This window comes from Vidua chalybeata, chromosome 16 (genome assembly GCF_026979565.1).
Source record: "Vidua chalybeata isolate OUT-0048 chromosome 16, bVidCha1 merged haplotype, whole genome shotgun sequence".
Classification (NCBI taxonomy): domain Eukaryota; kingdom Metazoa; phylum Chordata; class Aves; order Passeriformes; family Viduidae; genus Vidua; species Vidua chalybeata.
Window position 1 is genome coordinate 6,188,600 of NC_071545.1, and position 23,637 is coordinate 6,212,236.

At 40.9% G+C, this 23,637-nt stretch overlaps 2 protein-coding genes across 4 annotated transcripts in view; one reads left to right on the forward strand and one right to left on the reverse strand.

Moving 5' to 3' along the window:
* Window positions 1-155: 155 nt before the first annotated feature.
* On the reverse strand, window positions 156-9,914 carry TVP23A (trans-golgi network vesicle protein 23 homolog A). Of its 3 annotated transcripts, XM_053957679.1 has the most exons (7): window positions 9,614-9,856; window positions 9,462-9,541; window positions 5,458-5,602; window positions 4,422-4,511; window positions 2,663-2,788; window positions 949-1,078; window positions 156-572 (listed from the first exon to the last, which is right to left on the reverse strand). In XM_053957679.1, the coding sequence occupies exons 1-7, from the start codon at window positions 9,620-9,622 to the stop codon at window positions 508-510; spliced, it is 645 nt and encodes a 214-aa protein (XP_053813654.1). In that variant the 5' UTR covers window positions 9,623-9,856; the 3' UTR covers window positions 156-507. The 3 variants fall into 3 exon arrangements, with proteins under 3 accessions (XP_053813654.1, XP_053813655.1, XP_053813653.1); XM_053957680.1 differs by having other exon boundaries at window positions 9,462-9,914; XM_053957678.1 differs by having other exon boundaries at window positions 156-569; window positions 9,462-9,857.
* An 885-nt stretch (window positions 9,915-10,799) lies between these two features.
* Window positions 10,800-23,637, forward strand: part of CIITA (class II major histocompatibility complex transactivator) — a 35,863-nt gene continuing 23,025 nt past the window's right edge. Inside the window, exons 1-2 of the mRNA XM_053957676.1 lie at window positions 10,800-10,931; window positions 13,663-13,849. Coding sequence (XP_053813651.1) covers window positions 13,790-13,849 — 60 coding nt within the window. The 5' untranslated portion in view covers window positions 10,800-10,931; window positions 13,663-13,789. The remainder of the gene's footprint in view (window positions 10,932-13,662; window positions 13,850-23,637) is intronic.

The window sequence follows — 23,637 nt, forward strand, 5'->3', positions numbered from 1 at the left end:
TCACACAAGTAGTGGGTGAACATGGTTCATGACTTCTGTTTTCTTCTATTTGACCCTCAGCCTGAACATTAAAAAATAAACATTCAGTATTTTTAATAATGAAGAGGCCCTTTGGAATTGTAAAGCTCTGAAAAATCAGTATTTTGTACAAGAAGGAAAGGCAGTTTGGTTTTGTTTATTGTAGTTCCAAAGTTAAACCAATTAGCATTGTATTTTCATTACATATAATTTCTGGTTAAGATAATCCAGCAGTTTGAGGTTAGCTGATAACTTTGCTGAAAGCAGCATGCCCCTTGTAAACCATGAGCACTATCTGTGCTCCCTTTTTGGTGAAGCTTTTAAGTAACAAAGGCTTTAAACCTTCCAGGATCTAAAGACTCAAACACAAATGACTTTATTTCATGCAGGCATAATTCTAGAAGAGCTTTATCTAAATATCTTCCCATGAAGAACAGCTTTCATTAATTACTTTTTTTACTGCTCATCCTTTAGCTCTTCCTTGTTTGGTTACCTAAATCCTGTCTTCCCATGTTCTTCAGTGCCATCTTCTGAAATTCTCCTGCTCTGTCCTGCTGAAGGAACAGAGCACACATGGCTGTAAGCATAAGCTGGGACACAGGGATCTTTTACGAAAGCAGGGAGCTGTCAGCTGGAAGCCTGAGGGTTGAAGACGGCTCTTCCAGCCCTGCTTAAACAGAGGTATTAGATATATAGCAACTCCGAGGATTTAACTTAAGGACATTCTTCTGGAGCTTGGAAGGAGCTCAGTAGCCTTCCAGACATGGAGCAAAGTGACCTGGGATTATGGCTCTTCCATGTGAAACTGCCAGAGAGGCTTGGTCAGGATAACCCTGGACTGACTGAAGGACCTGACACCCAAGAAGAGCCAGCACTAGCCCTGAGAGGCAGGTTGGCTGTGGTACCCATGGGCTGAAGCTCAGTACTCACTCTTGGGAACATCGGTGGTGCCAAACAACCTTGAGGTTACTCTGCTGATGGTTTTTTGTCCCCCTAACTTGCAGTGGATGTAGCCATATAAATTAGCAGTCTGGAGGGAGATCCCAGCAATCACGAGAGCCTGTGGACAAACAAGAGTTCAGCAGGAACAAATCCATGGCTGTGCATTGACTGCGTAGGATATACATGTGTGTGTGTGTACACACTATCCAGATAAACGTGCTGTAAGAGAGGGACATTCTTCCCAGTCATAAATGGCCTTCAAAGACATCCAATCATGTCAAACACAATAGTTCCTTTCTACAAAATACTTCTTTTTATCAAAACACCAATACTAGTTTTACCATTGTGTATCTTGAAAGGCTTCATTACTTTCCTAAAAGCACTTACTCAGAAAAGGACCTACTCAACAGATTCCAGAAACATTTCACTTTTTTTAAGCCCCATTTGTATCTGAAAGTTTTACATCCAGATACATGGCAGGCCTGTTCAGCTGATGAACAATTTATTATAAACAAATAAGATCTGTAATTTACAGATTTACAAAGAGCATCCATAGATGGATTCCCTATCTAGCATTGACAGGCAGTGAAAATAATGAGCTCCTTTTGTAGTACTTTAGGTTTAGCAGCAGGTGGAACCAATCTGACTAATGCAGTAACTTATAAAAATGTTTCTCTTAGCCTTCAGAACCAGTTTCCCAGAAGTGATTTTATTTTTGTTTGTGTAATTTGCCTTTTACAAGCACCTGGGCAACCTTCCTCCAGGGCCAGTTAGAGTTCTGTCTCCAAGCAGCAATTGGCTTAGCAAACAATCTCTGCTTTTCAAAAATAAAGGTGGAGCTATGAACAAAGAGTGCTGGTTTAATTTTAACTATTGCTTGTTTAGGGGTACCAGAAAGCAGTTAATGATTTGCAATTGATTCATGCCCATAGCTGAATTTCTTGTTTAATTGAATAATAATATGCAATCTTGGCTGCTGGTGGTTATGTAGCTACACATGTCAGAGGTGCTTCTTATCTTTTACCTGAGCATGGCTGGGAACTTGACAGAATGAATAGCGTGGCAATTAGTCAAGCACTTAATGTTTACAGGGGAAAATGTGAAGATTTCATAGACAAAAATATCTTAATGTAATGCAATATATGGGGTAAATTTCCTCTTGTATTAAGAAAAAATTGTGTTGGTTTTTTTTTTGAGTAGATGACTTATAAGTAGAGCAATTATAAAATACTTATAGCTCAATTTATCAAGGTTTTATGAGCTAACAATGCTGGTTCTTTCAAAAGGAAATGGTGCCAGAGATCTAAAATCCTTACTTTTAAAGGTGCATTTAAGTTCCCAGGAGACCTGAAAAGCAACATCACTGGTTCATTTTTTGTCCTCTCCTGTTAGTTTTATTTGACTGAAATAAGTTGGGGCAGAGTAAGCTGCTGCAGTTAAACAGAAGCTCATCATTTTGCCCACCACTTGAGGTTCTCTGGAGGAAAGAGTTAACCCAGCAGATAACCCCAAGAGATAACCCAGCAGAAGTGCAGCTAAAAATTACCAATCCATTCCAGAGTTCAAGCCTTGACTGCAGAAAACTCCTTGGGATTCTCTGAAGCTGCTGGTGAAATTTTTCTACTGTTGAAAATACTTGGTTCAAAATTAACAGATCTGTGTTTTCCCTCTACTAAGATTGTTTTCAGCACCCCTGACTCACCAGCCATTTCAGCTTCAAGGAGAACAAGGTGCTAAAGAAAAATATTGTCCAAATCACTGGGCAGATGATGAGACCAAGCCAGAAGATTCGGGCTTCAGCTTCAGTTGAAGCAGCTATTGTAGGCACCTGGAAGAAAAAATTGAGACTTTTAGTCACAAAGTCAAAACCCACAATAAATAACAAATTAACAGAGGAGGAATATTTCACTTATCATGTGCAGAGAAGAAGATTAACTAAGAAGAGAAGTATGCCCAGGGTCCTTCCTGATGCCCTACTGTACACAGCAGCATTTTCATCCATAGGATTGATCAGTTGGTTCTAGTTCAGACTGGAATTCTTATAAAAATGCACATTTCTGTACATTTTGTATCTTAGCTTAATTTATATCTTGCATGAAGCTTATTTTCCTATTATATAAACTATTACGTATTCCTATTATATAAATAGTTGGGTTTTGCTTCTGAACTCTGCTGACATTCCATGAATTAAGAACTGTGGCTTTGAAAATGCCTCTCATGTCATGCTGGAGTTGGGCACACTAACTGCAAGGGGCAGCCTTATGCCCCATGATCTGTCTGTTCTTCAGGGAGAGCAGAAACTTCAGAGCAGGCTGCAAAGCCCTGCTTAAAGATTTCTTCTGGTCAGCATAACTCACACATCTCTATCTACACTGAAGGGCTCATCACTCATCACACTTAAGAAGAAAAAAAAAAAACAAAACACCCTAAAGTAAGAGAATTGTTCAGAAGGCTCTGATCTTTCCAAAATTCAAAATCTCACTCCAACCCTCAGACCAATCGATGACCACTTGTGCCAATTTCTGAAACAGAAGCATCACAATTGGAAAAGAAAACCCTCTGGACTCTTCCACTCTGAAAAGAAAAGCTTTTTAGTTAATTTTTCAATATATTGAATTTTCCATGTATTCTTTCCTGCAGGATTTCCTCTATCCTGTCTTCAGGCCTCCCTCAGACTGAGAGGAAGCACATTAATTTGTGTTCCGTGCTCGGGCCACGCCGGAGCCGCAGCCGAGGCTGCAGAGGGCACTGCAGTCCCGCACACCGGGACAGCACCGGCACAGCCGGCCGGGCTGGGGCCATGGGGACACAGCTGGAGGGCTCCAGAGAATGTCCCAGTGCACAGCACCCAGGCTCAGTGGGGCTGCAAAGAGAATGTCAGCAAGGGAAAGCAAAACCCTGAGTCCTGACTCTGGCAGTGATGCCAAATGCCATTCTTTTGTGCTTTTTTTTTCCTCCCCTCAGTGTGTTTGGGGGGCACTGGCAGTATCAGAATGCTCCGTGATCCAGGTTCTCTTTCCCACCATATTCCATGAAGGTGAATAAAATATTAACTTTAAAATACTAAATCTGAACTATTCTGCACTGCTTTTCATGTTGGTCTTTCCTGAAGAGGATTCTGTGTTGGGATTATCTATGGAAAGATGTGTTTATTATAAGATATTCTCACTAGAAAATAAAATAGAACTACCAGAAACACTTCATACCTATAGCACCATGCTATGAATATTTATTCTGATCCATATGCTGACAATGCTGTGAGACCTGTTTTGCCCTGAATGCCTCCAGGATGTGACAAACAGTGCTTGCACCTGGATACTGACATTGTTTTCTATGGAAGCTGGATAAAAAGTAACTGTTACAAAGGTGCTCTATTTGTTACTTTGATTGACTTAGTATCAGCTTTACAAATTTCCTATGGATTCTGTTTGCCCTGTGCCTGCTTCTATTAATATATTTACCTTTTTTGCTTCAAACACCCAGTGACTTTTTCCATCTTCATCAATCTGGTTCCACCAACGCAAACCAACCAAGAGTCTTCCTGTCACATTCTAGTGATGAAACCATTATTTGTATTAATCAGTAGCACAAGTCACTTGTCAGTATAACAGTTAAAAATAGGAAAAATTTAAAAGACAAGCATGTTCAAAAATCATCTTCTTTTATCTAATACAAAAATTACTTCTAAAAGCTGTTCCAGCTTGAGTACAACAGCTGTTAACGATGGGTGAAATTACAAATTTAGAGGCCTCTTCTCTTTCAATACGATAATAAGCACAATAACACTTACTTAGACAAGAAATTATAGGTTGTGTCTTTTTCAAGTCAGTCAGTTGGACAAGCACCCAATAAAAAAATTTCCTCAGTAAAAGAGGAATACTGAGAACAGAAACACACTGAAAAATGGGAGATTAATGACAAGCAAGTAAGCTGTGTAGGATCAGGGAAACAAACCAAGAAAGTATTTCTGCACCTGGATGAACACCAGAAGCTTTCAGAATACTGGAGGTGCATCAATGCTTCCCTTCTACAAAACAAAAGCCTTGCTCAACATGTGGAAGCCCTGGATCCTGGGCTGGCCTGATCCACCTGCCTCATGGGATTAGGGCACCAGAGATACAGCTGGGCTTTCAGGAGTCTTCTGCAGCAGCCCCTGCTGTGGGGTCTGAGCACAGGGTTGCAGATCTTTACATCCTTGGGCATCCATAGCTGAAAGCCAGTATTACTTTAATTTTTTAATTTATTTTTTTAAGGAGGAAACCATGCAAATCTACCTATGGTAAAGCAATTTTCTCACCATATTAGTAGTCAGCCATAGAAAACATGGTGCCAAATAACTAACATATGTGAACATCTTCATTAAAATGGGCTAGACATTTAATAAATCAACAGATTGAAATATTTTTGTCACTTCTGTCATAATACATATTTCAAATTTTTTGTTTTAATTAACAACAAAATAATTCCCAAGGTAATTACTATTCAGGGTCATCTTACCTTGACAGACCAAAAGTCAAAGGATAGAAGGAGGAGAATAGTGACAAAACAGGCAACAAAGCTGTTGCTGAACCAGTCACAGAACAAGTAGGTAACAACAGCACTCACTCGGAAAAACAGGTGGAAAAAGGTGGCCAGTGGGTGCCTACAAAAAACACAGTGCATATATGAGGTTATGGGACAGGAGGGAATGTTACACTGCTTGCTGACAGTGTAGCACAGGGCAGCTATTTCAAGTTTATAATGGTATTTTGGTGTGCAGCTGCTATTATTTCAGTGTTGGTGTATATCTTCATTATCAAACAGTGGTATTTTCAATAGCCAAGCTTCAATCTAAAGCTAAAAGACAAATGTGGTGTTCCTGTCAAAACTTTCTCAAAGACAGAACAAAACGTTCACCAGATTCTTTGGTCCTGTGTGAAGGAATTTAGTGGTTGTGTGCAACACAGTACCATAAAATCCTTGTTGTTTCATGAAATGAATCAACATTTGAAAGCACAAAAGAATTGAGAGAGCTCTTATGCCTTTCAGAACAGCTTTGAAAACAAAATATGAACGCTAAAAAAAAATTGTAGCCTTTTGCTATAAGACAAAATTAACTTTCATATTTAATGTCTAAACCCAAAGACTTCCTTTTAGACAGGCAGAATGATTTAGGAATCTAGCAGTTCTTCTGAATTATTGCTTATTAATTTCACTAGTATTTATGCTTTGCTCATTGAACAAATTTTTGTCTGTAACAAAATAAAGAGAAATTTCAGTGAAAGAAATAACTATGTGACATGGAATACTGGCCTGCACAGCAGGGTGAGGGGGCTGGAGAATGCTGTAATGAGCACAGTACAATTTTCAGGGTAATATGCCAAATAAAAATCTTACTCTGTGCAATTGTTTGTGCTAATTAGTTGAAAGTGAGAATTAACTACAAGCTCTTGTAGTTCAGTAACTTCTTCCTTGAAGCTTAGAGAATAAAATATCTGAATAAGATATTTAAGTCAACAATTGTTTCCTTAAGCTCCTACACCTCTCTGACCAATTAAGAGTAGAATAGCCTATTAACAAAAGTATGACCTAGGGCGTAATCAACTATTTAACTATTAAATGTTATTCTATTATTGTGTTTAATAAAATAAGACATATAATATATACACAATTGCTTACTATAAACTTAAATTATAGCTATATAAGTATAGTAACTTTTATAACTTCAATATCCTTGTTGTTATATTATTACTCTATAGCTGATTAACTGTTCTGGTGTTTATCTTTCTCCAGTGGTAATCGTGTGTTTGTAGTACTACACATATGACTGGAGAGGGAAGAATGATGCACAGGTGTAGTTTATATTTACTCCTGGTCATGCCCATGTGAACTTCAAACTTTCCAAAAACTTCTGACTTAGAACTGAACATGTGACATTTTAAGCAAAGGGGCTTTTTCTGCTGTAAGCAGCCAGGTGGGTGGAGTGGATATTGTGAACTGGCTAAAACAGACAGGGCCTTGCTGCTTCGAGCCTTGATCTGGGTCAAGAAGATGCAAGAGACAATTACAGAAGTGATACCCTTGTGTCCAGAGCAGCTTTCATATATCACAGCCCCAAAGCACACCAGGGTTGCCTGAGCTTTTCTAATGGATCAGTGCTTCAAATGTGGCAGTAACTTTGGAGAATTCATGTTTCATTTTGGAAGGCAGATTAAGCAGTATTACTGGATTACAACAGGATTACTCTTTGGATGCTGAATTTGTTCCAGTGTCAAACACTGAAGGATATTTACTAAAAAAAAAAAAAAAAAAAAAAACCAAAACAAAACACATGAGCAGGAAGCTGTCATTTATTACAGTGCTGAGCACTTACTGAGACTCTGGAAAGGATAAAGGAAACTGCAACTCTACAATGGCTCAACTTGGCATAAATTTGCTCCTGAAAGAACAGCAACCCACTTGCTTGGCCTTCTAGTTTTCCTGTTGCATCTAAACATCCATGTGATGTAGAACTGGAGCCTCAAGGCTCAGTGATTGCCATTTAACTTGTTACAGTAATATCTGTTCAGTTTGGGAGCATGATGCCTGTTAGGACAGGAATGAGCTGTAATCAATTTAGTTGCATCCCATGTTAAAGAATCAAGTTTGGGTCAGGCCTAAGGTGTGCCAGTGTATGCCAGTGAACTACAGGAGAATCACTCCAGGGACCTGCTCAGAAGTGCCACAGCAGCACTCTACATGCTGCCTTTTTTTTTCCTTTTTCTTTTTTCCCTGTCTGATAATTCAAAATGTATTGAAGCAAATTTTGAATAAATGAGCTCTCTTTTTTTTCCTTGATCATCGTGTTTCCTGGCTGATTTGTAAAAGAAGCAATCATATGCTCCCAACTTCCAAAGTTCTGGTACTGCAATAATTTTCCAATTTCTTAGGAAAGTAGCCACTAACCTTTTGCTTTTAAGGAGCCCTTTTGCACATCAGAGAATCACAAAAGCACAATTTGTCATAGCCTATGCAAATTCTAACCAAGTTCAAGATATATGAAATTGGAATAAAGTTAAAGACAAATGACTGGAACACCTTATTATGCCCTCTAATAAGATAACAAAATTTGCAGCTCCTAGGTGACTTCCAGGCTCATTTGCACAAGATTCTTCAGAAATATAAAAACAAACGTGTGTGACCAGTGTAAGCAGTTTCATTTCTGCATTCTATAGCAGACGAATTTTCAATACTACATCATCTTTTAATATTGTCTTGAGGGCCAGAAAGAAGAGCTGTCTCTACTGAAGCCACTGTGTACACAAAGTGGATCATAGAATAGTACAGTTTGCTGACACTTTACCTATGCTGTGTTACTGAGTAACATGAATCAGGAGGAATCTCTAAGATCTCTAAAGTGCTGCATGCTGTGACCTCCTAGAAACATTCCAGGGTGATTTCACTTCATGCTCAGTGTAGTCTGGTCCCTCAGACAGAATCTGTGGCTCATGTGATCAAAGTACTTCTAAGCTGTATTTCCCAGCTTAGTTGAATCCTTTATGCTATGTTCTCCAAGACTGCAGCAAAATATAAACCTTCATTTAAAATGTGTGCTGCTGCTAAGGTGTAAAACCAAGGCAATTCTGGGAAGGTTAATCTTATGTCAGGGCTGCCTCAAGTAGTGACAAAGTCCACAGCAATGCTTCACCAGACACTTGTAAAAGAGTAATTATATTGTAAAGCTACATGATTGCTTTTTATCTCAGATAATGTTGTGTCAGGTTTAACATCTATTATATTTCTTTGTTCACATCTACAAGAAATATTATCATTGGAATGGACCAGACCAAACTGGGGCAAGGCAGAGAAAGCAATCTAAATCAAAGCTGATTATATATATTATTGATCAGTGCATGCCTAATTCCTTTTGACATAAAACTCTTCCTTTCACAATCTTTGACTGGAGATTGTTCAAAAGCCACTGATTGAACAGCTCTGTCACCTGGGACCTCTGTGTGGCCAGAGCTGCAGAATGACACCTCTCGTGAGGAGCCCAAGCTTGGCCTGACACATGAGATGCGTTAACGGGCTGGGTTTTCTCAGGTTAACGTCTACAAGCACAAGATATTTTATATTCCACACAGTATCACACCCCGCGGTAGGAAAGCATGACAGTTTTACCGCAGCTATCTGGCTGTTCAGCCAGGTGTGCACTGCACACTGCTGCACAGCGGGCTTTGCTGGAGTTGAGAGTTGTCTCCACTGCTCCAGCTCTAACTAAAGCACTGTCTGCTTGGGGTTTGGGATGTTGGGTGTGTCAGGTTTTCATTTCCAGCGACCGGGTGATGCCGGGCAGCGGGGCCCGGCCTCGCCTGCTCCAGCCCGGGCATCTCCCGGACAGAGACCCCCCCAGCCTCCCCGGGAATCCTGTTCCAGCGCTTGACCACCCTCCTGTAAAAAATGGGAATGAAGTGTTTAAATGGAGTTTTCTGCACACCGGAACAGCCAGGGCCGCCGTGATGCTGCGGCCTCCGCGCCGTTACCTGATCCGCGCTTTCCGCAGCGCCAGCTCCTCCTCGCTCCCGAAATCCAGGGACACATCCTCGGTGTCATCCACCAGCGCCTGCGGCGGGAGCCCGTCAGCGTGCACGGCCCGGGGCAGCCGCGCCTCGCCCGCAGCGCCCGCCGCCCCTACCTGCTTCATGCCGGCCGCGGCTCCAGGCCCGCAGCCGGCCCCGGGAAAAGGGGCCGGGCTCCGGCCGGCCCTGCGTGGCTGGAGCCGGGCTTCCCCCCCCCACAGCCCGCGGCGGCTGCGCCTCACCGGGCACCGCCCGGGAGAGCCCGGGGACACCCGCTCGTCCCCGCGGCCCTGGAGCGGGGCTGGCTGCAGCAGCCACCTCCCGCCGCGGGCCGGGGCCAGAGCGGCCGGGTGGGCTTTAGCAGCGCGAGCGGCCTCGGGAGCCCCGGCCGCCCGCCCCGCGGGCTCGCCACACGCACCGGCCGGGCCAGGGCCGCTGGGGTCTCATACTCGATACAAAGCCTGAAAGGAAGAGGGAGTGGAGGGAAAGGTGAACGTAGGTGTATAAATATGAGAGCACACCTGCTGTCACGTTTGGCGCACGCCCACAGCCGGCCAGTGCTGTCCCCGCTCCCAGTGGCCCTGTGCCTGTGTGGGGGGCCAGCCCTGAGGGCAGGGGTAGCGCCACAGCCCCGTGCATGTGCCGCTGTCGCAGTGCAGGTAACACGGCCCCTTAGGGCGGCTGAGGGCACTCGGTTCGTTCAGCCTGGAGAAGAGGAGACTGAGGGAACACCACAGTGTGGTCTTCAGCATCCTCACAAGGGGAAGTAGACGGGAAGACACTGATCTCTTCTCTGCGGTGATCGGTGACAGGAGCCAAGCGAATGGCCTGGAGTTGTGTCAGGGGAGATTTAGTTTGGATATTAGGAAAAGGTTCTTCCTCCAGAGGGTGGCTAGGCACTGAGGCTCCTCAGGACAGTGGTCACAGCACCAAGCCTGACAGAACTGAAGAAGTGTTTGGATAAAACTGTCAGGGTGTGACCTTGGGCTGTCCAGTGCAGGGCCAAGAGTTGGACTCAATGATCCTTGTGAGTCCCTTCTAACTCAGGATGTTCTATGATTCCATGATAAATATTTTTTTGTGCCTTAATTTAAAATGCAGGGGGATTATGTGGCAGAATTAAAGAAGTGAAACAAGACAACCAAACTTCAGGATAGGGGTAAGGGTTTCACAATAATGGGGGGATATAGTCTGGACAGCTTAGTATGAAGTGGAGGGTCAAGGAAGATCTGATTAATCACAGCCACGTGTAGATCTGACTAGCTACTAGCATTAAATAAACCTGCAAAAGAATAACTTCCTAGTCTTTTCTAAAGCATCTAACTAAACCAGATTGTTGAGTAAGTACAGAAGCTACTGAGGTGAACTTTTCAAAAATATCAACTGGAAAACAGCTTTGCACAAAACTTACTGGAACAAAGCAATGCCTAATAGGTAAGAAAAACTGATAAACTTAGTAGGATTATATTTGTAAGACAGGAAAGGTGTACTTAATGACTAATGATATTAATATTTTGATTGTCATATTTTGGCCTTGGTAGTGTTAAAACAATTTGTACAGTGTGCTAGTAAATACAGTAGGCTGCCACGAAAAAAATGAATAGGCACCTGTAATTTGATGGGATGGCTCACGATAGCCTGCAATACTAAAATACTGAAGTGGGCTTTCACTCTCCAAGGAGATATAAAGAGAGAGCTCTCTTTAAGAGCTCTCATGAGATACAATCATTAAATAATTATGTGCATACCTGAAGCTGACCTCAACTTCATTTCCTGTATCAACATGCACTTCTGCTTCCAAGCTATGAATTAACAGTAACTCAAACAGAGCTGGCTTCTGACTCAGAAGCAGCTCCCAGAACACACTGACAGAAACCTTCAGCAGTGCAGGGAGGTCTTGCATCGTCCTGCCTGCCAGATCATTCACTTCAGCTCCTGCAGCAGCTCCTCTTGCACCTCTCAGGGCAGTTCTGCCAGCAAATCTGATCTTTTGAATTTATTAATTCTGTAATGTTGCTGTATTGTCCGTCCAAGACATTGCATTTTCATTCTAAGGCACCAGAAAATAACTGTGTCCTGTGTCCCTTATCACGTAAAACAGCACCTCTATGGGAGAGGGGACAAATAGCCTGTCACAGCATTAGGTGTCTAATTTACTACACTGCTCCTGCTAACTGATTTCATGACTGATGAAATAACTGCAAAAGAAGCAAAACCTGTTTTTTTGTGTTTTGATTTTTAAATAGATAAATGTTTCTTTAGTTTTCCCTCCTTCCAGTGCTTATCTCCACTGGCTCACTGTAGGGTTTGTCTGTTTTCCTAACAAACTCTATTAGATAATCCCACAGGAGACTGTTACTGTACCATGCAAATAGTTTTGGTAAATTCTCTAAGAAGCTATATTAAATTATGCTGTGTGATTATTCAAGGTATTGTATGGTTCATCATTTTATTTCAGAGCAAACTGAGAGCTAGAAAGACTCCTTGGTCTCTAGAGGAATCATTGGTCAAATGAATTTCTTCATTTGGGGTTTGCTAGAAAAGAATTCTTCCTAATTTTAAGATTAATGCATCCAAGTGAAAACTCATTAGAAGCTTCCAGTGTTTTTTAGGATTTTACAGAACAAACTATCCTATTTACAACACTTTTTCTGTGTTGTAACTTAACTACAAATTATTTGAACTTTGGAAAGATTAGCAACACCCTAAAGATTATGTAAGTCCTCAAATACTGCTTCAACAGCCCCAGATGAAGAAATCATTACACTGAATTTATGAGTTGTGTTTGGTTTTCAGGTTTTTGCACAGGAAAACCTAGACCATTTATGAAATATGTTAAGATTTCACTTAATTGCTGAATTGATGAAGTATATAGCATAAAATAGTTCAAAAATACATCACATGCTGCTATGTCCTTGCCATTACCTTACAGGGAATTCCCTCCCCACAATAAATAGTGGCATTTCTATTGTAGAGCACTATCAGAGGCTTGATACGAATATCTGAAAAATCTCTCCCATTCTCTGATTCAACATTAACTGGAGCTTCCTCTTAGATTAATATGGTGTTTTATTCACACAAGTACTGGGAAGTCAGCTGATTTCTCTTTCTCTTTGGAACACTCCCAAGAATCTTGCAGAGACTTATCAGAGACTTCCCCTGTAAACTGCCTAAGGATATTGTGAATAACTTGATTGGTTTTGCTCTGGTTTAGGCCTTTCAATAGGGTTTACAGTTGAATATTCTATTCATCTGAATGTTGTAAAATACTGCTAATCCAGTAACAACTCTTACCTCACTTTCATTCACCAGAGATACACTTAAAGGGTTTGTTGGTGCTTCAGTAAAATGTTGTGATAGGGCAAATCAGAGAGTTCTAATAGCATCACTTTCTAATTTATTTGTCAAAGATGATTTCCTGCTTTGGACCAGAACCGATTTCTATAGATTTTTTTTTTTGGCTGTACATACATGAATTGTTGTAATTGGCAGCTCAGTATTAACAGGGGAGAAGCCACAGGATTTACTTGAGGGATCAGGACAATTTTTTTTTGAGCTGGGTGATATATAACAATACACTCTCAGTAGAGATCAAGTTCTGCCATCAGTAAGAAATGGGTAACAGAAAAATATATCAAAGCAGAGGAAGTTTGGGCCCTAAATATAGATGGGGATTAAAAAAAAATTTGATCCTTCATTTAGTTATGCCCATAAAGGTGAAAAATAATTTTTGAGTATGTGAAGAAAGGAGTATAAATTCCCATTATTTATAGTAACTGGTTTTGATTCTAAGAAGTGTAGTAGCAGCTGTATTCCTTTCAGTTAGGGAAAAACCAAGGAAACATTACACATTTTATTAAATACCTCATTTCCTCTATGGCCTGAAAGGTGACAAGCCTCAACCTCCAGGCCTTGAAGAGGGGGAAGTTCCAGGCTGTGCTGGACATCTCCACAGCTACTCCCATGAAAACTGTTCTGCCTGACTTCCCAACTGGAAGGTGTGTCTCCTTTGAGTGGGCCTGAATTCATGAGGCACACACCTTTAAAATCTATAAATAATCACCAATTAAAAATACTGAAATAAAGCTTGGATGAAGGGCAAGAACCCAAACCTGTTGGTTTCTCAGAGAATGCACTGACTGTCTGATTTTCATCCTTCATGCAGGGCAGAACAGCTTTGGCAGAAAGGTGTGAGAGCTCTCCTTCATGGCAGAGCAGCCCAGAGACCACATTGCAGAACTGTGGCAACATGGACCTGAAGCTCCTGAAAGAGAAGATGGTGTGACCTTTCTATGATACCACAATCACAGTGCAGTTACAGTAACAGCACAACTCCTGGAATGGAGGTCAGGGTAAGTGCTCCTTCACTCAACTGACGGGTGGCAGAGCTGCTGTCTGGTGTGGGTTCTGAAAACTTTTGTCTGTGGTGTGTGTTTTAGTTGACAAATATCAGAAATGCTCTAGGGAAGCCCCTAAAATATGTGGTTTCTTCAACTGTCAGTTTATTATTTTTGTCCTTTTTTTTTGCTTCAATCTGAAACTCGACACAGGCTGTGGTTTTTTGCACGCATCCTTTTCCTTGTTAGCTGGAGTTTGCATTTGTATGCTGTTTCAATTTGTATTGCTCTATTTTATTTCAGTGTAAGGGAAAATACAGGGGGGTTATGTCACATGCTCCAGTGTACCAGTGTACTGGACTACTTATATGAATTCCTGTGCTGGTGAAAGGAAAGATACAAATTTCTTTTATTTTCTTTTTTTTTTTTTTTTAATTGCTCCTAGCTACAGATAAATGAAAAGTCCTTCTGTTAACAAGATGAATACTGTTGTGCACTGCCTGTCCCAACACTAAAGCTAAGGGATCTGTGCATTTGTGATGTTCACAGACTAGGAAAACCAAGGGAAGGCATAAGAGGTTTTCTCAATGTCTTCTCCTCCATCTACAGGCCAGGCAGCTGCCAGCTGCTGATGGAAATGCTTGCTCAGAGCTCCAGGACATGTGTGACTGGCTGTGAAGGGGTACACTAATGGGAGAATGGTAGACTACTTGTGGTGAAAGAGCTCCTCTCCCTAGGATAGTTCCCTCCAGAAGCAGACAAGCAACTGAGCAAACAGCTCATGAATGCCACTTAAATATGAGAAAAACAGATTTTCTGCAAGAGTTGCCCTTAAGCAATTTCCACCTTCAGATGTGCCCATGACCAGGATAGGCTTTTCAACAGAGACAATGGGTTGCTTCCTCTGTTATGTCTAGATGGGAGACAGATCAAAAAGCAAGATGGACTTTGAATGGGTGTTAAGATATAAAGATTCAAGTTTGTTCCTGTTTTACTCTTCCCATGTGTTCTAAGAAGAGTTTTCCAACAAGATCTGCAAGATCATAACTTCGGAGGGAGCCTTGTTTCTATAGAGCTGTCCCTGGCTTTTACTGAGCTATAGGCAAACCAAGCAATAATGTGCCAAAATTACTCTGCCTTTGAACCTAAAGCCAAAATAAGGGAAAGGGTACTAGAGAGGCTTAAGCTTTGGTTCAAGTTCTGCTGCTACAGTCTTAATTTGCAATAATTAAATGTGATTTCTATTTCTGGTTTTGTTTTTGCATTTGTAGAAACAAAAATTCTTACTGTCTTGACACCAGGTAAAATCTACCATGGCTCATGACATACCCAAATGCTCTGTGCTGAAGGGCATAATGTGGCCTACATTGGTACACTTTCATCTACATCACTGTCCCTGGGAAAAATAGTGACATTAATTACTGACATTTTACTAATATTATTTGCGTTCCAAAATTATCTGTAGACTTTGCGCAGCACCGTATTTACTTAGAAGTGATACTTCCTCTCAATGCAGAGAAATCAAAAGCACAAGTTCTCCTTTTCAACTCACTTTCCTCTTTATAATGTGTCACAGCACAAACAATGTGTGTGAAAAAGAGAACTAAGTCGGGCCATGCATTTTTACTGTTTTGTGCTTCTTATGTAGCTATTGCTTAGCACTTTCCATAGCTAAGGCATGTATTTTCTTTTGGATTTTGAGAACACTACCATGACAATCCCTAAGAGAGATACAGCTGCTATGAAACATCTGTCTTACCTTCAAAAGATGCCTGTGAGTTAAAGAGAATCCATAGAACAGGAAGGGAAGTCATGCAGTAAAGCAAAGTAGTGAACTGCTGTTGTCTACGTATTGTACAGCTTGAATCATTATAATCGGAAAATAAGAAAATTTGTTCAATAGACTTTTCAGTCTATGAGAAATTGTTCAACCAGCAGTACCTCAAAGCTATTCACCCTGGGCAGGAAGAATCCTGAACAAAAATTCTGCTATGGAAACCAAGTTTTGTTCAGAGAGGCCAAAGATGGTAGCTGACTGAAAAACCAGAGCTCAGATATAGAGCCAACATGAAAGGAATTTTCAAGGAAGCACAGTTCCGTTTTCATAATACAGTATTGAAACCCATAGGGATTTTGCAGCAATATCCATGAGCATTAGAGAACGTGGCCCTCAGTGAATAAGCACCAGCCCAATCCTGAGCTGTGCAAAGCAGAACTGCAGGAACATACTTTGGGTGAGTCTCAGGAACCTTTGGTTACCAATGTTGTGCCTTCCATCACACATACACACTCACAAAGGGTTTCCTCAGCAACTCCACTGAGGCTTGCAGCTCTTAATGCAAACCTTTCTATGTCTATTATGAAACTGACTTCCTGTAGGAAAGTAAAGCTGTGATATTTTGGAAGTTGTTTTGAACAGAAAAGCTCAGTCTTTTAGATTGCAAGGGTGGGTTTTTTTCTCTAGAGCTTTTTTAAAAAGCTGTCCGACCAAACCTTTTCCTTGCTTGCTCACCTCAGAAACTAACTGTGTTTCAAAGTCCTCCAGCATCCTTCCACACCTACATTTCTAGTATCACCTACCATATTTCTTCCCAAATGCTATGAAGAGCCTCAGTAATGCAGCATGAACATTGCAGGTGAGACACACCAAGATAACACTGTGCGATGCTGCTGGTCACACCTGCAGCTTCCTCAGAAGGTCATTTTCTTAAGTGAAGTTAGGAATTCAAAAGGTTCAGAATTTCCAATCTAGTAGATGCAAAGACAGATTATGGCCTCAAATATTTGTGGTCATTCAGAATCTCACCAGACTTTGGATGAACATTCTTAGAGAGTTGATGGAGCAAGAGTCAAAAGGAGAGAAAGATTGAGCATACAGAATAATTAGCATAAGAAGTGAGGGAATCTTTTAACTAATAGAAGATAGAATACAAATTAATAAGAAACCTATGTAACTTGTAGCCAATGAACATCCACACCTTTGTTTGCCAAAAAATATTAATAATGAAAAGTTCTAATAGCTCTGGTGCTGGTTATGTGGATTTGCCACTCAGCCTCCCTTTCTGTGCAGAACTGTAAATAAACCAAATATCTTGACTGTGTGTGGGGATTGGTCTCTCTCATACCAGATGAAAAAAACATTTTGGGACAACAAAGGCATGGATGAAAATACAGGAGGAAATCCTCAGGATACAAATTAAGATAGTTCATGTGAGGGCGAAATACTGACCTCTATCATCACGCACATTCAAATTAAGGCCAGGAATTCATATTTTAGATGCAGAAAACTGTAGAAAGTGGCCTGGTATCACTTATGCTGGTGCTTCCAATACTACTCAGCATGTTCTGTCTCCTCCTTTGGCAGTAGGGTAGTGTCCCAGTCAACATCAAAGCAAAGAAGCTGATGGTCACCTGAAAAGCTTAGGCAGTTCTCAGCTGTCTCACAGCCTCTTCTTTTCCAGTCTGCTTTTCCCTTCAAGACCACCTTTATAGTCTACTCCAGTAGATGAACTATGATTTGCTCCAGCAATTCCTTTCTGCTCTTTCCAAGCAGCTATGGGTGTTGTACAAAAACTGGACAACTAGTCTTTTTTGTAGTCATGAACTGGAATCACAGCAATAAGCTGAACTCGTGTTCCCCAAACTTTTGTTCTTGATGTGTATAGGGATTGCCTCATGGATTTCGGCCTCAGAAGCTGCTAGAGATCTGCCTGCAGGGCTGCTGGAGGCATTTGTCCCTTGAGGGGTTGTGCTGCACATTAAAATAGAGCTAACAAATAACCACATGAACTTTTGTACAGATTTCTTATGCAGTGATTATTTTATTGTCTCCTATCAAAACAGAACACTGAAATACAGAATCTGTATTTGTGCAGCCCTTCATTATTTTCTGCTCTGAGTGCTGCTATTCCGAGATGTTGCTTTTCTTCATAAGTGCACAGGGGAGTTCCAACACAGACTGGGTGTGAGAGAGCCTGAAGAGGCTGATGTCCTGCAGCACTAGATCAGGCCCCATGTCTGTAAGTACTGCAAAGAGATCAGCTGCTCCCAGGAAGGAAACAGCTTTGTCTCTTCTCAGTGAGCATATTCCCATGGAACCTGGTAGAAGTGGATCTCCTCTGCAAAGAGAAAATTCTTATACAGGTCAGCAGCTGCTTTGCTCATAGGAGCTGCTGTCTTGTGCAGGAGCCATTTCTTACTGGCAGCTGATAAAAACCTTGCAGTCTGAAGCATGGAGTCTGGATGTCATTGTGTTAATCAAATCCTATTGCCTTTCCCCTTCAGACTCTGGTGGAACTATTCTTAAAAGCTATAGCCAGTGGAATAATACTAGAAAAAGTATCTGTTCACACTCTAGTACAGTCTCTTTCATAATTAATTTCTAATTTGCGTAGGTCTATGCACATTTAAAAATAGAAAATGAAGCAAATAAGTTTGAGATCACCACAAAAGCAGCTCTAGGCATCATGAGAGGAAGCTCATGAATGAACTTGGTTTTCAAAAGGTCATTTGTCTTAACACCAGGTAGGCATGGCAAGGTAAGTGATGATTAGATGAATAACATTCTGTCGGATGCTGCTACAAACATTCTGTCAGATGCTACCATGTGCAAGCCAGATAAGCTCCTGTTTCATAGAACATCCTACTCGTCATTTTGGGCCAATGGCAAGAGAGATGGCCAATCTCTTTGCATGAGTGTTGGCAGAGTCTGAACATGTGAAAGACACACTTTCACTTCTGTTGCACAAAGTGGAGCTGCAAGGTGAGTGCCTGCATGCTGCTGGCTTTATTCTTACTGATGGACTGTTTAACAGCATGGCTTTGGGACAGATTTGAACTGGAATAAAAAAGGACAGGAAAAATTTGGGGATCAATGAAAATTGTTACTGCCAGCTCTCATCCAGTTCTGGTTTCCAACCAAACAAATTGATCTTTTCCTAATTAGTGACAAAATCAGGCTCTTAGCAGGGACAAATGACCAGTGGAAGGTAATGCTGCTTGTTATACTGGCGCTGCTAGAAGGGAGGTTCTTCTTAATTTTCCTGTTTGGAATTTCCCCTCTGAGTGTTCTGGTCTTTCGCATTTCCTCCTTTTTCCTGTCACTTTCTCTTAGCTCTGGGCAGTGCTAGCAGTTCTCATCATTTTTTGGTACTGAATCCAGAGTGAAAGAACAGGACCTGTCCGGTTTCTTAAGGTCAGTTTTTCTTCAACCCTTGAATGCATGCTTTTTTCATTGTAAATTCATCTCATCTTGCTTTTTGTACCTATTTGTAATTGCATTGTGTCAGTATCTGGACTCGTGTTGCTTCAAATATTAGTAGGATGATGTCTAAATGTGGGCAAAATTTTAGAGAATTTTTTGTGATTTTGTTTTGTGGCTGGCCTTGCTACTTGCTCAAAGGATTGCTGTAGTTTGTTTCAGACTTTGTTAAGAATATTCTTGTTTTGGATAAATGTTGTGCCTATGGAAAGTGAAACTGAGAATCACTGAAAACAACTGGCTTCTTTCCATTTTTTCATGACTGGCAAAACAACCTAGAGCTTTACATTCCCATTGAGGAGGGCTGAAATTCTGTCTTGAAGAAAGCCATTGAGTTAAAATGTAGATGAGTGTCTGCTGTGATCTTTACTTTATCTCACAGCTGGGCACAGCTGTGGCATAGGGGGTGATACTGGACATGAAAGGCAAGGTCTGCTCTAAATCACAACTCTGACACCTGCAGGGCACTTGTTACAATTCTGCCTGAACTTGTCCATCTCCTGCACCAGACAAGTAATATTTTTTATTCTAAGCTAAGCTCACTGAAAGGCAAAAACTCCTTTTACCTGATACTTATACTTTTTTAAACTCTTTTCTAAACTCTTTTAAACTCATCTCTAACAGAGACAAAGAATAACAGGCAAGATACAGATCAGGTTCTTTTTCAGCTCCATCTCTGTTTTTCTTTCATTTTAGAGTATAAATTCTCTGGAAACTAACACCATTCCATCAGAAAGATAAAAACTCTCAGCAAAAGTAGTATCTCTTCTTGAGCTGGGTAATACAACAGAAAAAGTTAAACTGGCTTTTCAGTGTATGCGTTTTTCAGAGATCTGAAATAGAAACTGAAACTTCAAAGCTAAATATAAATTGAGCTCCATTACTTGCATTTTACAAATAATCAGGGCATTTCTGAAAGGAAAAATCTATGTGGTACCTGTGGAGCAGAGGAATTGTTACTTATTTATTTGAGAAGAGGAAAAGAATATAAGTGACTGAAACATGGAATTTCATCCTTCCCCACTGCTGGCTTGCCCACCTCCCAGATAAGCTTGTCCCAAAACATTGTCTGCAGCAAAAGCCAGGAAACCACTCTGCCTTTGGGGTAGTGCCTTGTGCACCTTGACATAACCTTTGAAGGGCATGGAAGATGAGAGAAAACTTTCTAAAGCTGGTGAAGGAAAACAAGGCTATAAAATTGTGGCCAACAATATCGAGCTTTTTGATCAAAGTGCTTTTAAATCAAAGTTCTGGTGTTTCATTGGACTCCTTATTTACTGCTTGATATAACCTGCTTTTAGTCAGCTTGTTTCACTCAGACTCATGTGTAGCACTTAATGGGTCTGGGGTGTTGCAGGAAAATAGCATTTGTTCAGCAATCTTTGTATTTCATTTTTCAACTTTCTGTCTTCACAGTAGTCTCACTCTTCCATTTTTCTTATTCTAGGACTTGGAATGTTATGAAAGACTTGACTGTTATGTCATCCTCTGGTTAAAAAGTGTGTGGTTTGCATGGCACTACTACTCTTTTCTATGAATTATCCTCAGCTTCCTAAACTGGTCCAAAAGTTAAATTGGAGGGGGAATTCCTCTGTTCCTAAAATGACTTTACAAACTTTCATTTTATTAACCTCTGTACTCATGTGGGAGATTTATTACCTATTAGTTCATATGTCAGCAGAGGTTTGGGAAGGAAAGCCCCTAACAGCTCTCCTCAAATCTCCTCTCCTTTACATTATTATTTGAGTACATGTTGCATTTTGGCCTTTATAATCCTTCTTAGATAACATTTGATTTCATTTAGTAGCAGACCCCATTGCCTGGAATCTCTAACATGTTGGCCCTTTAAAATACAAGGCACAATTAAATCAAATTATTTGGGAAAAAATGATGAATCCAAATGACCTCCATTGCCTTTAGAAATCTAAAATGCTTCATCTAACTCTTATGATTAACATGTGATTTAAGTGAACACCTACTCCTTTGTCCTTGTACAGTGATGGTCACTGTTTCTTTCACTACTTTTCCAGTATTTTTAATTCATATATCACTTGAACTCTAAAAGAGCACTGAAAAAAAAAAGCATTGTGAGTCTTGGAAGTGAACCATATTATCATGCCATGTATGCAGGATGCAGAGCTGAACCAAATGCATCCTGTGTGGAGACCTGGCAGTGTCAGGTGTGCCCAGAGTCACTGCAGAGGTGTCACAAAGGGCACACAGGGTGCCAAGTGTGGCCATGCAGCTGGAGCATATCAGCTGCTGGGGAAAGGAGGTGTTATTTAAGGATTTAATGAACAATATTTGTCTTAACCACTGTCCAAACCACCAAGGATTGAACTCTTTGAATGGTATGGAAATACATTTGGAAGTACATCCTGTCCCGCCCCCACCCAGCACATGCCCTTTGTGCGTGGAAGCCTCGCAGGTGGCCCTGGGGACTCCTGTCCTGAAGGTCTCTGCAATCTCTGCTTTGCTCCTACTGAGAGCTGCCACTGGCCTTCACACCCCTACAGAAATCAGTACAAAATTTGTTATTCTTCTGGCATGAAGCTGTGCCAAATACTCCTTTAGGCAGCATTGGGTCCCATGAGACCCCAAAGGGAATGTAATATCAGTAAATGAAGTTAAAATAATGTATGAAACAGCTGAGCAGTACAGAGCTTTTTCACCCCTCACCTCAGACAGGACTGCTGGGATGCTGTGACAAAAAAAGGGGAAGCTCTGGGGAAAGAGTTGCTGCTGTAAACAAGCTTGGTAAAGGTCTGGTTTCATTTTGTGTCTTTCAGTTAAAATATGCAGCAAAACACTTGCAGTCCCTGATGTGTCATTTTCCTTGCCTCTGCCTCCTCTCCATGTAGAAATTTCCATCTTTCAAAAACTTGCTTCTTTATTCACTGTGTATTTTCCATGGTGGGACCATGTTTTTAATGCAGCAGAATACAACTGTTATTAAAAATGTTTTGGTTTGGACTAGAATGAAATCCCAGGATCTTAATCTTAAATCCAGTGTAGTCAATAGAGAGACATCTATGTAAGGATTTGTGTCAAAACCAAAACAATGAAGAAAAAACCCAGAGTAAGGTGAGGGCCTTTCACACTGGTGGAGCAAAAAAAAAGGCAAGCAACCAAGTTTTTAATTTTTGAAAGAGTGTCAATCTTCATCTTGTTAAGGTAGAAGAGTATGTTTCTCTCACTCCTGTGCACCTGAGATGTACCATCTTTTACATTCTACTTTTAAGCTCTGTAGCCAGACTTGGCACTGCCAAGACTCTCTTGGTTGCTTCTTCTTGACCATTGTAGCATAAAACATTTTTGAATTTCTTATGTGTTTATCCACAGAGAAATGCTATTGAAAGAAAAGTTTAAAGGTAGAAAACCTCTTATGATTATAAATTAATTAAAGCTTGGTATTTCCATGAAGATTAAGTAGGTCTACTAAGTGTCTTTCCCTAGGACATGCCCTTTTCTTTGTGCTGTAGTCAATCAGTTTGCCAATCACTGAACTTGGAGTGATAGATTTGTCTGTCTTGCATTCCCCTTAAGCCTTTGCCCAAATTCTTCTCTGACTCTAACCCCAAAATTATATTGACTCAGAGGTAATTTTTCAACAGCTTTATTCACAAAGTCTGGCAGCTTGGCCTTCTGAAAGGCCCTGTTTAGATTTTCTGTTAATTCAATAAATGGAAGGGGCAAAAGCAAGTGTTGCAACAAACTGAAAATTTAATCTGGTGTGTTTATAACCTCATTCTTGGTTCTCAGGCAGGTTTCTCAACTTCTGCTTTCCATTTATAGCTGCCAGGCAATAATATCAAATTTTTGTAATCTCGGTAATGTAGTGAGGCCATAAAACATGCAAAAGGAGAACTGTCTTAGTGCAGGCTATTCCTATTCGTGGAACCACACCATGTTCACCTACTTTTCAAACTTCTGGCTCTAGATTTTGAAATTTTCTGCAGCAAATGCAGAAATATCCATTTCCAAGCTGTTCAGAGGGACAACCCCATGGAGGGGTAAGAGGAATGAAGATGAGTTTATAACAAGGCAGCACGTGGTAGTGTGTGATGAGGTCTGCTCTGCCTTCTTTCATCACAGCTGCAGTGTTGGCTGTTGTTGGTTTTTCCATGTTGCAGGTAGGTTTCATGGTACAGCAGTTGCTCCTGTTTGCACTCCTCAGGAACAGAGATGGATAGAAACAGGGACATCACTGGTCTTCTGCTAAGGGCAGAGTATTTGAGAGTCATTTATTAGATATTCTTCATTGCAAAATGTGCTGTTTGATGCCAAGCTGAAGCTTTCCATGGTTGTGGAATGTGGACACCTATTTTAACAGGATAGAGTCTGAAAATTTTGCTGGTTGTTCTTTTCATCCTGGTATCTCAGTATTATGTTGGAGTAAATCATTTGGATCACCAGCTCAGGTGGCATTTATACCAGTGATCTATAAACACTGAAGAGCCAATATTTGGGTTTGAAATAATTTGATAAAGATGACTAATAAGAAACACATAGTGTTATTCTGTACTTGTGGAATATCCAGGAG